We start from the raw sequence: 14,770 nt of genomic DNA on the forward strand, positions 1-14,770 counted from the left end.
CCCCTTCATTTATGTGTAAGAAAGCTACTCTTGATACACCTGTAATGGATCAAGCAGTGTGTGCGTGCATGCTAAGTCGCTTCAGTCATGTCTGACTCTCTACGACCCTGTGGACTGTAGCCTGCCAGGCTCCTCTGTCCATGGGATTCTCCAGGCAAGAATACTGGAGTGGGTTGCCGTGCCTTCCTCCAGGGGATCTTCCCGACTCAGGGATCGAACCCTCGTCTCTTATGTCTCCTGCCTTGGCAGGTGGGTTTTTTACCACTAGTGCCACCTGAGAAGCCCCATCAAGCAGTGTCCTAGACCCTTTTTACTCTGAAGCCTTACACCACCACCTTGAGAAAGATGTCTTGTTCCCATTTTATGGGTGAGAAAAGTGAGTCTCGAAGAGGCAAGAAGTCACCTAAATTGACATAGCTGAGTATCAGAGCTAAATTTGGGCTGAGATCTCATTGTGGAGAGATCTGACTGCACTAAAAACCTTGTGGAGAATCTTTTCTTGTGGGAAGGACCCTTCTCCATGTGCGTCATTCTGATGTTTGGCCAGCAGTTTTGCATATTTATAATGGAAGAGCCTCACATCTGCTGAAGACCCTTGTTTTAATCTTGTCATTTCACTAACCCAACCATTGTGTTGTTTGTCAGGTGGCGTTCAACCAAAGCTGAAAGGCTGTTTTTTTAATGAAAGTGTGATCATGGTGCTTTTTAAAAATTAAATATATGCAACCAATCTAATCACCTAAATTTATGTTGCTTGCTGTTAAATCTGGCAAGGAATTTGGCTGTGGAGAAGAGATAAATTCTGTGGCAGAGAGCTTCCCTCCTCCCTTCACTTTTTAATGTAAGCTCTGGCAGCATTAATTAAACGGGGGAGTTTAATGGTCAGATTTTACCTTCTGCAAAAATATTTTGTGAATCATAAATTTCTCCTGTATTGTTTGGTGCTGCTGGCCTGAAAGAAGGATTTGGCAGCACATTCTGGGACAGCTGACACCAAGTGATTAGCAAGCTGACTTCAGCTGCTGGCAGCCGGGTTCTAAAAGAACATGCTAATGTCCTCCATTTTGACATGCCGGTTGGACTTTTTTTTTTTTTTCCTGAAGAACTGGCTCTATTTATGATTCCATTTTTATCTTTTAAATGCCATGACAGATGGCAGATTCTTCAGCCAACTCTATTGCCAGGAAATGCAGAAAGCTTGAAAGCACCATGGTAATGGTGAAATCAGGCCGGGCAGGCACCCCACACAGATCTGAGAGTCATTCCCCAAATTTCATGAGACAGTGGTCATCTTGGCTGCATTTCCTCTCAGGGGGGGCATAATAAAGGGAATTAAACAAAATGGACCCACAGAAGGACCTGCCACCTCAACACCACTGGCTTCTTAAGCTTGGCTGGATGCCATAATAGCAGTGGCACTATTGTTATAAATCTTGGAAATCTATTTGGAAGGTTTCTTCTGAGGGGGATGGTGTGGGCCATTTGCAAGATCATCTGGTCAACGTTTACAGGCACAAAGCGTTGACCTTGTCGCACTGGTTCTGCTAGGCTTTTTTTTCTTTTGACTGGGAATCCAACCAGGGCCAATTCACCCCGTCTCTCACTCTCTCTGATAATATTCTCTGCTTGTGAATAGTTTGCACTGTTACTTGTGAATGTGGAAAGATGTACTTGATCCAGTCATGTTGGGACATTGCATCCTTTTGGCCACTGGCTTGTTAGCTTTCTGTCCATGCAGACAGCTGCCTGAGCGTCCCAGCTGGGAACACCGGACTCAGGAAACATGTTTCTTATCTTAAATGGTCCCTAACCCACTCACCCTCATTCCCCTCTGACTGAGGGCAGACTGCTGATTTTCATTGTGGTCAGATGCCCGTCAGAGGCAGAGAGGAGTCTAAGATGGACTGCCTAGATCATGAGAAAACTTCAGTGGCCTCGGACAGGTCACATGTATGTGGATAATGCAGCCACTTTGAGACTGAGCTTGGGGCACCCAGTTGGGCATTTTTGGAATTTAGTCTCCAGAGGAGAAAGTCAGAATCAGATATTCAACATGGCCACCTCTGATGCGCCCCTGGCAGCTTCACCTCCTTGCTCCTGATGGCTGTCCCTCCCCTTCTCTCCTATTTTCTTTTTCTTCCTTCTCCACCGGTATTTGACATGCCTACATGTTCTCTGGCTTAAGTCTGTACTCAACTATAAATTGCTAATTTAAAACTCTCCAAAGAGCATGTTTTTATATAGATAGCCATTTTATATTGTGAAAGAGGGCAAAGTTGAAGGCATGAAGTGTGTTTCTGGAGAGGTTGCATGAAAATGGAGGCCTGAGAGGATGCCTACTCTCCAATTTTTACCTCTGCTCAGATAGACTCCAGGGAGGAAACATGACAGAGTTAACCAGAAAACAATAGAGTAAGGGCATAATTCCATGAAAAGCATCCCCTGAGAAACAGACTATGATTTTTGTACCTAAAAATGTGTATCACCTGATCTTTGATATTGTCAAGGTGACTAATAACTTAAAAGGTGAAGAGCATACACAAATATTTTTTTCTCAGGTGTGATTTTTTTTTCTTCTTAAAAAATAATAGATTTTGCAAACACTCCATGATCCAGCAATGAAATTACCTATTTGCTTAGGATATATTTATCCAAACATATTGTTTTGTTTTAAGGAAACTATGATTTTGTTCCATCTACATTTCTAAAGTTGATTCCATATTCTTGTTTGAGCTATGGGGGAAAAAGAAACCAAACAGGTTGTGTTCTTTACAAATCAAGGTATGTGACATGTCCAAAAATGTGTTTTATTTTGAGTATTTCACTTAGCAGTTTTAACTTTTTGGCAAGGATTCCTTTTCCATGCATCGCATCCTATTTTCCTAGTAGGCAGTCTTACCAGCTTGATAATTAGAAAGCTCAAAAATGTTAGCCTAGCCTTCAAAGCAAAATCTGTATCTGCCAAACTCATCTCCCTGTAACTTCTGGTCCAGCTGCTCTTGTCCCTGAGTCCTTTGCCTCAGGCAGGCTGGCAGACTCATCACGCTCACACAACCTGGTTTCATATTCCTTCATGTTCAACAGGAAAGCATCAACCTTCTATCCCTGAGAGATAAGATATCTTTTGTAGAGAATAAAAAACTTGGTAGTCACATTTGTCAAATTTATAAAATAAATATAAACCCCATATCTTCTCTAATTTTAAAAAAGAACCTCCAAAGAAAATTCTTTTATCATTCAGTGTTATACACACTACAGTGTTTTAGGAGATTTTTACATCTGTGGAACATAAGAGTGTTTCTATCCCCCATGACTGTTTCAGAACTGGTACGTGGGAAAAAAACAAATAGACACAATTCCATGATTGTTTTGAAGTGCGTTTCTTTGGCCAGTGGTGAATGTGTCAATTCCATTTGAGATTAGTGATTTCCTAACTTTTTGGAGTTTCAATAGCAGATTTTGTTGGCTTAATTTCATCATAGTCTCAATTGTCCTTTGTATAGAAATTACACACTGAAATGTTCTAAGGGTGATTTTTGTTAGTTTAATTTTGAGATTGTCAGTGTGGGTGGAATGTGATTTAGTGATCAATGTAATCAGAAGCATGCCGTGGTGTCACAGAGCTTCAAGTGTAAGAAACATCTTGCTCAGCTTGGATTTGTGTCATTTCAGTTTTCTCTTCTAGGTCTGCAGTGATACTTAGGCACCATGACTCTTTCTTAGTGGATTGTTAAACCAGCAGTCACTAAAATGGCAAGAACAGAAGGTGTGGAGTCAGAGGACCTGGGTGTTGGTCCCAGTTCTGTCTCCGAACTGCCTTATGATCTGCCATGTTTCTGAATCTTTCCACTCTAATTTTCTTTTCTTTAAAGCAGGGCAATAATCTTTGTCCAACACAACTCCCCCATATCTTGTCATGGGCAAATGAGGAAACAAACAAAAAAATATGTGAATTGAGTGAATTAGCCAAATTCAGCCTACTCAGTACTTTATTGGATGGGCTTCCAATGATCAGCCTTAAGAACTTAGCCTATTAAAATCTCACAAAGAAAATACAACTGCAAAAGAGTCTGGGCTATGAAATTCCTATTTGGGGCAAGAAATGACACTAAGTATTGACAAGCCTGAGAAATATCATTGGCACAGCTAACCTGCCCCATCCCGGGAATCTACCATCCATGCTGCTGAGTAATACTTGGGGGGTTAGAATGGTCCATGTACGCATTGTCTAGTGACTGGTTTAATGGACAGGATGGTGTCTTCCTGAAAGATCCGCTCTTGAGCTTTCCTTCACATCCCAACACAATATGTCCTTGAGTAAAGGTGTGTATTGTTATCATTTCATTCCAATAGATGGTGACACAAGAATCCATGTTGAAGGCTGCCTTGCCTCTCTTTGCCAGATTCATCGTCAGCAATGGACTTCAGACCAAGCCTGGGGTTTTTGAGATCACACTGGAGACTGTGGACACAGCCTTACCCGTGGTGACCAGGAACAAGGGGTTGAGACTGGTTGAAGGGGCCACGGGCCTGCTCTCCCCTGACCTCCTGCAGTTGACTGACCCTGACACTCCAGCCGAGAAGCTCACCTTTCTTCTGGCCCAGCTCCCACGGCATGGCCAGCTCTACCTGCGGGGGATGGCGCTGATCCCACACAATTTCACTCAGCTGGACGTGGACAGTGGGCATGTGGCCTATCGGCACTTGGGAGGGGATTCTTGGACTGACCACTTCACTTTTGTGGCCACGGATGGGACGAACCATGGCTTTCTTGTGGATGGGAGAGTGTGGCAAGAACCTGTATCATTCACCATCCAGGCAAGTATAACAAATACGCATTTCATGGCCAGAGATAAGGAGAACACGACTTCCGGGAGAACTGTTTCCTTTCCTTCCTTCTTTCATTCAAATGTATAAAGTGTGTCCACAGCATGCCAGGCACTAAGCAAAGCACCAAGCATGTTAATATGAACACAAAACAGATGTGCTGCCTGTGTGCAAGATAATGATTGACCTTTGGAGTCAGTGGTAATACACAAAGGACCAAAATACATTTGGAGACAGACACCTAGGTTGGAATTTCTGCTTTCAGTGTTTTCAAAGCTGTGTGAACTAAAAAGAGTTTTTTGACTCTTCTGATTCTACAAAAAAACATGCCTTACAGCATTGTGGTAAGACTTACACAAGATAAGGTATCTAAGGTACTAGCATGTTGCCTGAAGTATATTAGGTATTCAGTCTCTTATAATTGCTTTTATAATATCTAACTATACTTTTATAATGATGCTTATTGGCCTATGTTATCTACTGGCGTTGTTGTCGTTCAGTTGCTAAGTCTTGTCCGACTTTTTGTGACCCCATGGACTGCAGCATGCCAGGCTCTTCTGTCCTCCACTATCTCCCGAAGTTTGCTCAAATTCATGTCCATTGAGTCAGTGATGTTATCTAACCATCTCATCCTCTGCCATCCCCTTCTCCTCTTGCCCTCAGTCTTTCGCTGCGTTAGGGTCTTTTCCAGTGAGTTGGTTCTTCACATCAGGCTGCCAAAGTATAGAACTTCAGCTTCAGCATCTGTCTTTCCACTGAATAGTCAGGGTTGATTTCCTTTAGGGTTGAGTGGTTTGATCTCCTTGCAGTCCAAGAGCATTTTAATGGTTAACTATAATTTTAATGGTTTTCAATTAAACACCCGAAAACTTATGAAGCTACATCAGTATTACCCATGTATTGATGAGAAAAATAATTATAGAATCTACAATTTTAAAGTGTTAACTGTAGGTCAGACCCACTGTATATAAATCTCATTTAATATTCATAAAAATCCAATGAACTGAGTTTTATTGTCTCCATTTTATAGATGTTCAGAAGTTCAAAAATTAAACAATTTGGTCAAACGCACATAAAGAGCTCCAGTCTTCCTGATCCCCATGCTGTGTCCTTTCTGTGGTACTGTGCTGTCACAGTTATGTTGACTGTTAAGATGATTCTTGGAGGGCATAACGTGTTTTTCTTTTTTTAGTCAAAACACATCAAGTATATTCTGGCTCTCAAAGCCTTGAATCCACTCTCCTTGGATACAGTTCACCCTTTTCTACATACTTCCACCAATAACATAAAAGATGTAAATCTGTCTTAATGCAGAATACATTCTGATTATGCAAAATAATAATAATTTTCCCTTGCTCTTTCATCTCTGTCTTAGTCAGGGATCTCCAGGGAAACAATCAATAGGATTATATAATTTATACACATATAAATGATAAAAGAGAGAGGAAGAGAGAAAGACTGATTTCTGTTTAGGAATTGGCTCATGCAATTGTGGAGTCTGACACATTCCAAAATCTACGAGGCAGGCCAGCAGCCTGAAGATTACAGAAGGAGTTGATGTTACAGTCTTGAGTCCAAAGGCAGTTTGGAGGCAGAATTCCTTCCTCTTCAAGAGACTTCAGTCTTTTTTTTTTTTTTTTTTTTTTAAGGCCTTTAAATGATTGGATGAGGCCCACCCATATTATGGAGGGTAATCTGCTTTACTCAAAGTCTATTCTTTGAAATACTCATCAATCTAAAAACAAATGCCTTCACAGGAACATCTAGCTTGACCAAACATCCTGGCTAAATTGGCATGTAGAATTAACCATCACAGTCTTTATGTAAAGTGAGATCTGAGGATGAAAGTGGGGAGTTATGATAACACGGAGTGGATACAAGATGAATCTTTGACTAAAAGGAAGTCTAGAAAGTGGAATGAGATTATGATACACTGGGAGAAGAGAGAAGGTGTTGATATTATTGGTAGAGTATGTAAGAAATACCTTGTGCATAGTAAAGTTAATTTCTTTTTTTATTACATGTTTTAATTGTTGTTAGTTCTCTCCCACTTTTCAGTCAGTTCATATTTTTCTTGACTCCTGACTACCCCCAACCCCGTGCTATGTAGAGAAATGTCATAGTACTACCCAACCTGGAATAATGTTCTGGTCTATCTGGAGAAGGAAATAGCAACCCACTCGAGTACTCTTGCCTGGAAAATCCCATGGATGGAGGAGCCTGGTGGGCTACAGTCCATGGGGTCGCAAAGATTCAGACACGACTGAACGACTTCTCTTCACTTCACTTCTATTTGGTTACAAATATGTAGGAATTGTCAATTCTGAATGCCAGTGTAAGAGTTCCCATCTACACTCCAGAACAGGGAGGGAAAAGGGGTTAGAGTTTGAAGAGAGTACCAGAACTTCAATCAAGTGTCTCCCAACAGCAAAAGTATCTTATAGAGTGTGGTTATTGCAAGAGCCTTATCTCTTGAAGTTGTAGACTTAACTGATAGGGAATTATTGAATACATGTTGCAAAAGTTTTTCATCAAAGTACAAGGTTTTTCTTGCCTTTTGTGTAAACAAAACAAATAAAAAAACCTCAGAAGGAAAGCCTCAAACTTTCTCCCATAATTTCCCTGAACTTCCTGATGTCTCTGAGCTGAGAAGTAAAATAACTCAGGAACTGACTGTAATGTAGTCATTACCATCTGTAATGCAGAAGAGGTGACCTCCTCAGTCTCTTGCTTTTAAGAGCTCTTTCTGGCAAGAAAATATGACATTTGCCACCACTGAGTGATGAATTAGGCCAAATGGTCAATACCAAAATCAGATTGATTATATTCTTTGCAGCCAAAGATGGAGAAACTCTATAGAGTCAGTAAAAACAAGACTGGGAGCTGACTGTGGCTCAGATCATGAACTCCTTATTGCCAAATTCAGACTTAAATTGAAGAAAGTAGGGAAAACCACTGGAGAAGGCAATGGCACCTCACTCCAGTACTCTTGCCTGGAAAATCCCATGGATGGAGGAGCCTGCTGGGCTACAGTCCATGGGGTTGCTGGGAGTTGGACACGACTGAGCGACTTCATTTTCACTTTTCATTTTCATGCATTGGAGAAAGAAATGGCAACCCACTCCAGTGTTCTTGCCTGGAGAATCCCAGGGACGGGAGAGCCTGGTGGGCTGCCGTCTATAGGGTCGCACAGAGTCGGACACGACTGAAGCGACTTAGCAGCAGTAGCAGCAGCAGGGAAAACCACTAGATCGTTTGATTTAGGTATGACCTAAATCAAATCCCTTATGATTATACAGTAGAAGTGACAAATAGATTCAAAAGACTAGATCTGATAGACAGAATGCCTGAAGAACTATGGACAGAAGTTTGTGACACTGTATATGAGGCAGTGATCAAGACTATCCCCAACAAAAACAAATGCAAAAAGGCAAAATTGCTGTCTGAGGAGGCCTTATAAATAGCTGAGAAAAGAAAAGACACAAAAGGCAAAGTAGAAAAGGAAAGATATACCTATTTGAATGCAGAGTTTCAAAGAATAGCAAGGAGAGATAAGAAAGCCTTCCTCAGTGATCAATGCAAAGAAATAAAGGAAAACAATAGAATGGGAAAAACTAGAGATCTATTCAGGAAAATTAGAGATACCAAGGGAACATTTCATGCAAAGATGAGTGCAATAAAGGACAGAAAGGGTATGGACCTAACAGAAGCAAAAGATGTTAAGAAGAGGTGGCAAGAATACACAGAAGAACTGTACAAAAATATCTTCATGACCCAGATAATCAGGGTGGTGTGATCACTCACCTGGAGCCAGACATCCTGGAATGTGAAGTCAAGTGGGCCTTAGTGGGCATCACTACAAACAAAGCTAGTGGAGGTGATGGAATTCCAGTTGAGCTATTCCAAATCCTGAAAGCTGATGCTGTGAAAGTGCTGCACTCAATATGCCAGCAAATTTGGAAAACTCAGCAGTGGCCACAAGACTGGAAAAGGTCAGTTTTCATTCCAATCCCAAAGAAAGGCAATGCCAAAGAATGCTCAAACAACTGCACAATTGCACTCATCTCACACACTAGCAAAGTGATGCTCAAAATTCTCCAAGCCAGGCTTCAACAGTACATGAACTGTGAACTTCCAGATGTTCAAGCTGGATTTAGAAAAGGCAGAGGAACTGGAGATCAAATTGCCAACATCCTCTGGATCATCAAAAAAGCAAGAGAGTTCCAGAAAAACATCTACTTCTGCTTTATTGACTATACCAAAGCCTTTGACTGTGTGGATCACAACAAACTGTGGAAACTTCTGAAAGAGATGGGAATACCAGACCACATTACCTGCCTCCTGAGAAATCCTGCCTCCTTTATGTAGGTCAGGAAGCAACAGTTATAGCTGGACATGGAAAAACAAACTGGTTCCAAATTGAGAAAGGAGTACATCAAGGCTGTATATTGTCACCCTGCTTATTTAACTTATATGCAGAGTACATCATGAGAAACGCTGGGCTGGATGAAGCACAAGCTGGAATCGAGATTGTTGGGAGAAATATCAATCAATAACCTCAGATATGCAGATGACACCACCCTTATGGCAAAAAGTGAAGAAGATGATGAAAGTGAAAGAGGAGAGTGAAAAAGAAGATGATGAAAGTGAAAGAGGAGAGTGAAAAAGTTGGCTTAAAGCTCAACATTTAGAAAACTAAGATCATGGCATCTGGTCCCATCGCTTCATGGCAAATAGATGGGGAAACAATGGAAGCAGTGAGAGACTTTCTTGGGTTGGGGAGGCTCCAAAATCACTGCAGATGGTGACTGTAGCCATGAAATTAGAAGACGGTTGCTCCTTGGAAGAAGAGCTACTAACCTAGACAGCATATTAAAATGGAGAGACATTACTTTGCCAACAAATGTCTGTCTAATTAAAACTGGTTTTTCCAGTAGTCATGTATGTATGTGAGAGTTGGACTATAAAGAAAGCTGAGTACCGAAGAATTGATGCTTTTGAACTGTTGTGTTGGAGAATACTCTTGAGATTCCCTTGGATTGTAAGGAGATCCAACCAGTCCATCCTAAAGGAAATTAGTCCTGAATATTCATGGGAAGGACTGATACTGAAGCTGAAACTCTGATATTTTGGCCACCTGATGGGAAAAACTGACCCATTGAAAAAGACCCTGATTCTGGGAAAGATTGAAGGTGGGAAGAGAAGGGGACAACAGAGGATGAGATGGTATGATGGCATCACTGACTCAATGGACATGAGTTTGAGTGAACTCCGGGAGTTGGTGATGGGCAGGGAGGCCTTGCATGCTGCATTCCATGGGGTCGCAAAGAGTCAGACACAACTGAGCAACTGAACTGAACTGAAGTAAACTGAATCTCCTAAACATAGGTGTACCACTTATGTTCCCAAACTGAGTAACTGAGGGCAAGGCTACAAGACTTAAACACAAAACACAGTTGTATTTTATTGACACCAACAGGCACTGATCTGACATTTATTTTGTAGGAAATCATGTCTGTCTGTCTCAGACTCTGCATCTTTTTTTAAATTGAAGATTTACAATGTATTAGTCACTGTTGTACAGCAAAATGATTCAGCTATACATATATTTACATTCCTTCTTTCTTAAGGTATTGTTTTCCATTACGATTTATTGTAGGATATTGAATATAGTTCTCTATACTATATAGTAGGTCTTTGTTGTTTATCCATTCTATTAATATATATTAAAGCTTACATCTGCTAATCCTAACCTCCCACTCCATCCCTCCCTCAACCCCTTCCACCAGTCTGTTCTCTATGTCTGTGATTCTGTTCCATAGATAGGTTCATTTGTGTGGTCTTTAGATACCACATATAAGTGATACTACATGATATTTGTCTTTCTCATTCTGACTTACTTCACTCAGTATGATTTCCAGGTCCGTCCATGTTGCTGCAAATGGCATTATTTCATTAATTTTTATGACTGAGTAGTATTCCATTGTGTGCCGCATCTTCTTTATCCATTCATCTATTGGTGGACGTTTAGGTCTTGGCTATTGTGAACAGTGCTGCTATGAACATGGGGCACGTGTATCTTTTTGAGTTATGGTTTTTTTTGTGTTGCTGACCAAAATTCTGCAATCTCGGTGCAATGATTTCTGAAGTCTTTCTTAGAAGAAGATGGGGGGTGGTGAGGGACAGAGGACCAGTGTCACTGCTTCCTATGCAAGTAAGCGTGACATAAGTTTTAGTAAATCCAACACAAATGGTTGTAAGGATATAGCCTTTTTTTTAAAAAAAAGTCTGTACTCTAATATTTTAAAATGCTTCTGGTATCCTGAGCCAAAAGACCTGCTGTTGAAGAAGAAACTAGAAATTTAGGATGGATTTTAACAGAGTAGGACCAAAGACCCAGCAGGGGCCCCAAAGACCAAAGTGTAGATATTAACATTTTTAAAAGCAAATAATTACGGCAGGCCTTTATTCCTTTTATAATACTTCTATATTTAAGGAAAATATAACTTAAAAACCCCGTACACTCAGTGTATTTACCAACTTTGAGGATTACTCACATGTCTTAAAATATCTTTATTTTTCTTCTCTTGCCACTGACTGTACTTCCTACTAGTCACCCTGGAGCTTCTTCCCCAAAAGGCCGTGATAACTGCCTCCCCATCTCACAGCTCTGAGGGCACCATCCTCACTTTTTTAGGAAAGGAGAATGACTATAACCTTTGAAACTGTGTGTTGCTACTTCAGCTTACAAAATAATTGTTGTTAAAAAATTCATAAACTACAGAAAAGGTCTAGACAATAATTCGTTATCCCACTGTGATCAGTGGCTTGCTTGCAGTCTTTTATTGAAATAAAAAAGAGATAATATTATATGTACTATTAAGCATATTACCTGTTTCCAATCATAAAAATTTCCACATGTCATTAAATCTTCCTTGATAACATAATTGATAAAGGCTGTATGGCACTCAATCTCAGGCAGAGATAATTTATAATTCCCCTGTAGGACTTCCAAGTTTTATGGAAATTTTTAGTATTTGCTATTACAAATTATATTTTAATTAATAGTAATATATATATTCTTTGTCTATACATCTATTTCTGTAGGGTATACTCGAAAAGTAGAAATTTTGAATCACAGTATATGCACATTATTAATATATATATATATATCAAGTTTATCTCCAAAAGATTTTCACTAATTGGCATTCCTTCCAACAAAATATAAAAATGTCTATTTCTTCAAACATTTACCAATGTGAGGTGTGATTGCTTTTTTATTTAAAAAAGCAGATTGCCAACTTAACAGAAAAGTATTTCATTGTTAAAAAAGTCCATATATAGAAATACTCAAAGTTATTTTTCCCCATCTGAAGATAAATGAACATGTTTGTACACATGCTCCCAAAATTTTGTCTGTGTCTGTGTGAACATATATATGTATTTGTTTTGAACAAAAATGGTAGTTGTCTCCTATTCTGAAACTTTCTGATTTTTATTTTTTATTGGTTAACACTGAATTGTGGGGCTTTATTTTGTTACTAGTTTATCCTATCTCTTTTTCTTATCAACAGATGACTGGTAGTTTATTATATAAACACACACAAAATATATGGTCTTATTGTGAACACTCATTTTTTACTTTGCTAGAATTACAATAGTTTCATTTGGGGATAAAGTTAAGATTTGCGTGATTAGAAATGAAGGGAACAAAGACTGTGTTCTTGTACCTGTTTTGTGGTACCAGTGATGAATTATGCTAATTCTGCCAAAAATGTTCCCTCCGTAACCGATGAGTCATTTCTAATGACGCCATACCATATGCGAATGAGGTCCTTTGTAGTGTCTGAACTTCTGTCCCTCTTTCACGCATGAGTAATTGCCCATCACAGCCTTTACAAATTGAGTCTACCTGTTTGGTTACCTGGTTCTGTCTATCAATAAAACAAATACTCAATACCTATAGCTAAGCACCTTCCACTTTTTTTTAACTGAAGTATTTGTACTGCTATTCAATATTTTTGCTATTTAAACCAAGACACGACAAAGAAAGTTTCAGTGTATTTGTAGACCTTTATAGCATTGTTTCTGTAAATTATCAAACACTGGGAGAAGGGGGAAATGCTTTTGTAGAACTAATATTAAGTTTGCAATACAGTTCCTGGGTCAGTTTTAATGTATTCATCCAACAAGTATTTCTTGAGCTCCTGTAATGGTTGGGCATTTTGCCAGGTGCAGGGACTAGTTGAGGGGAAAAAAAGACACGGTGTCTGCCCTCAGGAAGCTTAGGTCTAATGGGGGAGCCAGGCAGTGGGCAAATAAATAAAGCTGAGTCAAAGCTTCCAACAGAAAGTTAACCTCTCTTCTGGGCTCTATGGTATTTGCTGAAGATATTGTGAACGAGGTAGCTTTTAACAGAAGTTAACCAGTGAGGAGGATAAGGAATCTGAAATTCAGGAGAGTTTGTCATTGTTGAACCATTTAAGCCCCCGTGTTGCTTGGGAATGAGAAGGCTTTGCTTAACATTGTGTGTGATTATTGATCATTCAGGTGGACCAGTTGGACAAAGCGGCCCCCCGTGTCACACACTTGCATTCCCCTTCTCAAGTAGGGCTCTTGAAAAATGGTTGTTATGGGATTTACATCACCTCCCGTGTGTTGAAGGCATCAGACCCCGACACTGATGATAATCAGATCATCTTTAAGATTTTACGAGGCCCCCAACATGGGCATCTGGAGAACTCAACGACAGGTACTGCCTTCCTTAATCCTTGCTCATTTTAAAATACTCAGTGGTTGGCAATCTAGAAGGTAATTTGTAATTAAGTTCAGGCCCATTTGGTAAATACTCCCCAAGGCTTACTGACAGATGCAGTTTATAAATCAGTATCCATGCTAAAGAGGATTTAAAGCTGAATTTTCCTAAATTCATCTTGAGTGGGAGAACTGGATACTGATACACAACTGTTTATTATGTATAACTTTTTTTCAATAGCTAGATTGTAAAGTATTCACAGGAATACATTGTCAGGACCAAATCCGAATTTGTGACCCATTTTCTTATATCATGAATTTCTGAGCTATGTAAGTTCATTAAAAACAATTTTTTGATGTAAGTTTTCTCTGAATTATATGTTATTTCTACTTTATGAAGATAATGATCACAGGATGGTACAGAATTTTAGATTTTATTGCTAGATTTTCCTATTCACTCTCTGTTTTCATATTTAAGGTACAATGTTTGAAACAAAGTAATTTAAGTTAATTGACTTTGAGTTTTAAGATGGTTACATTTTATTAATTTCTTTAAAAGATTTACTTTAAATATTTTAAAAGAAGAGTTTAAAAATAAAACAGCCATAAATATTGTATCAGCTCTTATCTAATATTTTGTTTGATTACTGATGAAAATCATTTACTTCTTTTTTGTAGGTGAATTTATCCATGAGAAATTTAGCCAGAAGGATTTAAACAGTAAGACCGTTCTTTACATCATAAACCCATCTTTGGAAGTAAATTCAGATACCATGGAATTTCAAGTCATGGATCCCACAGGGAACTCTGCCACTCCTCAAAGGTAAATTCTTTTGCTTATTTAATACTCCTGCATATAATGTCCAGAATGTATCTGATGAGGAAAGTAAAATGTTCTTTTTTAAACAGAATCTAAGAGGACAAATTGATAGATGATTTCCCACGCTCATAGAATTAATTTTGGAAAGAGAAACTTCTATTGTCGCTGTTTAGTCACTAAGTCGTGTCCAACTCCTGCTTCCCCATGGACTGCAGCCCTCCAGGCTCCTTTGTCTGTGGAATTTCCAGGCTAGCATACTGGAGTGGATTTCCATTTTCTTCTCCAGGGGATCTTCCTGGATCAGGGATCAAACCTGTGTCTCCTGCATTGGCAGGCAGATTCACTACCACTGAGCCACTGGGGAAGTTT

The 14,770-nt window shown here is 39.5% G+C and overlaps 1 protein-coding gene across 4 annotated transcripts in view; it reads left to right on the forward strand.

The window, feature by feature from the left end:
• Positions 1–14,770, forward strand: part of FREM1 (FRAS1 related extracellular matrix 1) — a 180,655-nt gene that overhangs the window by 132,290 nt on the left and 33,595 nt on the right. For 2 of the 4 annotated variants that reach the window (XM_005209921.5, NM_001192995.2), the window contains 3 exons: positions 4,404–4,818; positions 13,378–13,579; positions 14,260–14,404. In XM_005209921.5, the coding sequence (XP_005209978.1) occupies positions 4,404–4,818; positions 13,378–13,579; positions 14,260–14,404 (762 nt within the window). Of the gene's footprint in view, positions 1–4,353; positions 4,819–13,377; positions 13,580–14,259; positions 14,405–14,770 lie in introns of those variants that run through there. The other 2 variants (XM_059888998.1, XM_059888996.1) reach the window with 2 other exon arrangements.

The sequence above is a fragment of the Bos taurus genome, chromosome 8 (genome assembly GCF_002263795.3).
Source record: "Bos taurus isolate L1 Dominette 01449 registration number 42190680 breed Hereford chromosome 8, ARS-UCD2.0, whole genome shotgun sequence".
Lineage (NCBI taxonomy): Eukaryota > Metazoa > Chordata > Mammalia > Artiodactyla > Bovidae > Bos > Bos taurus.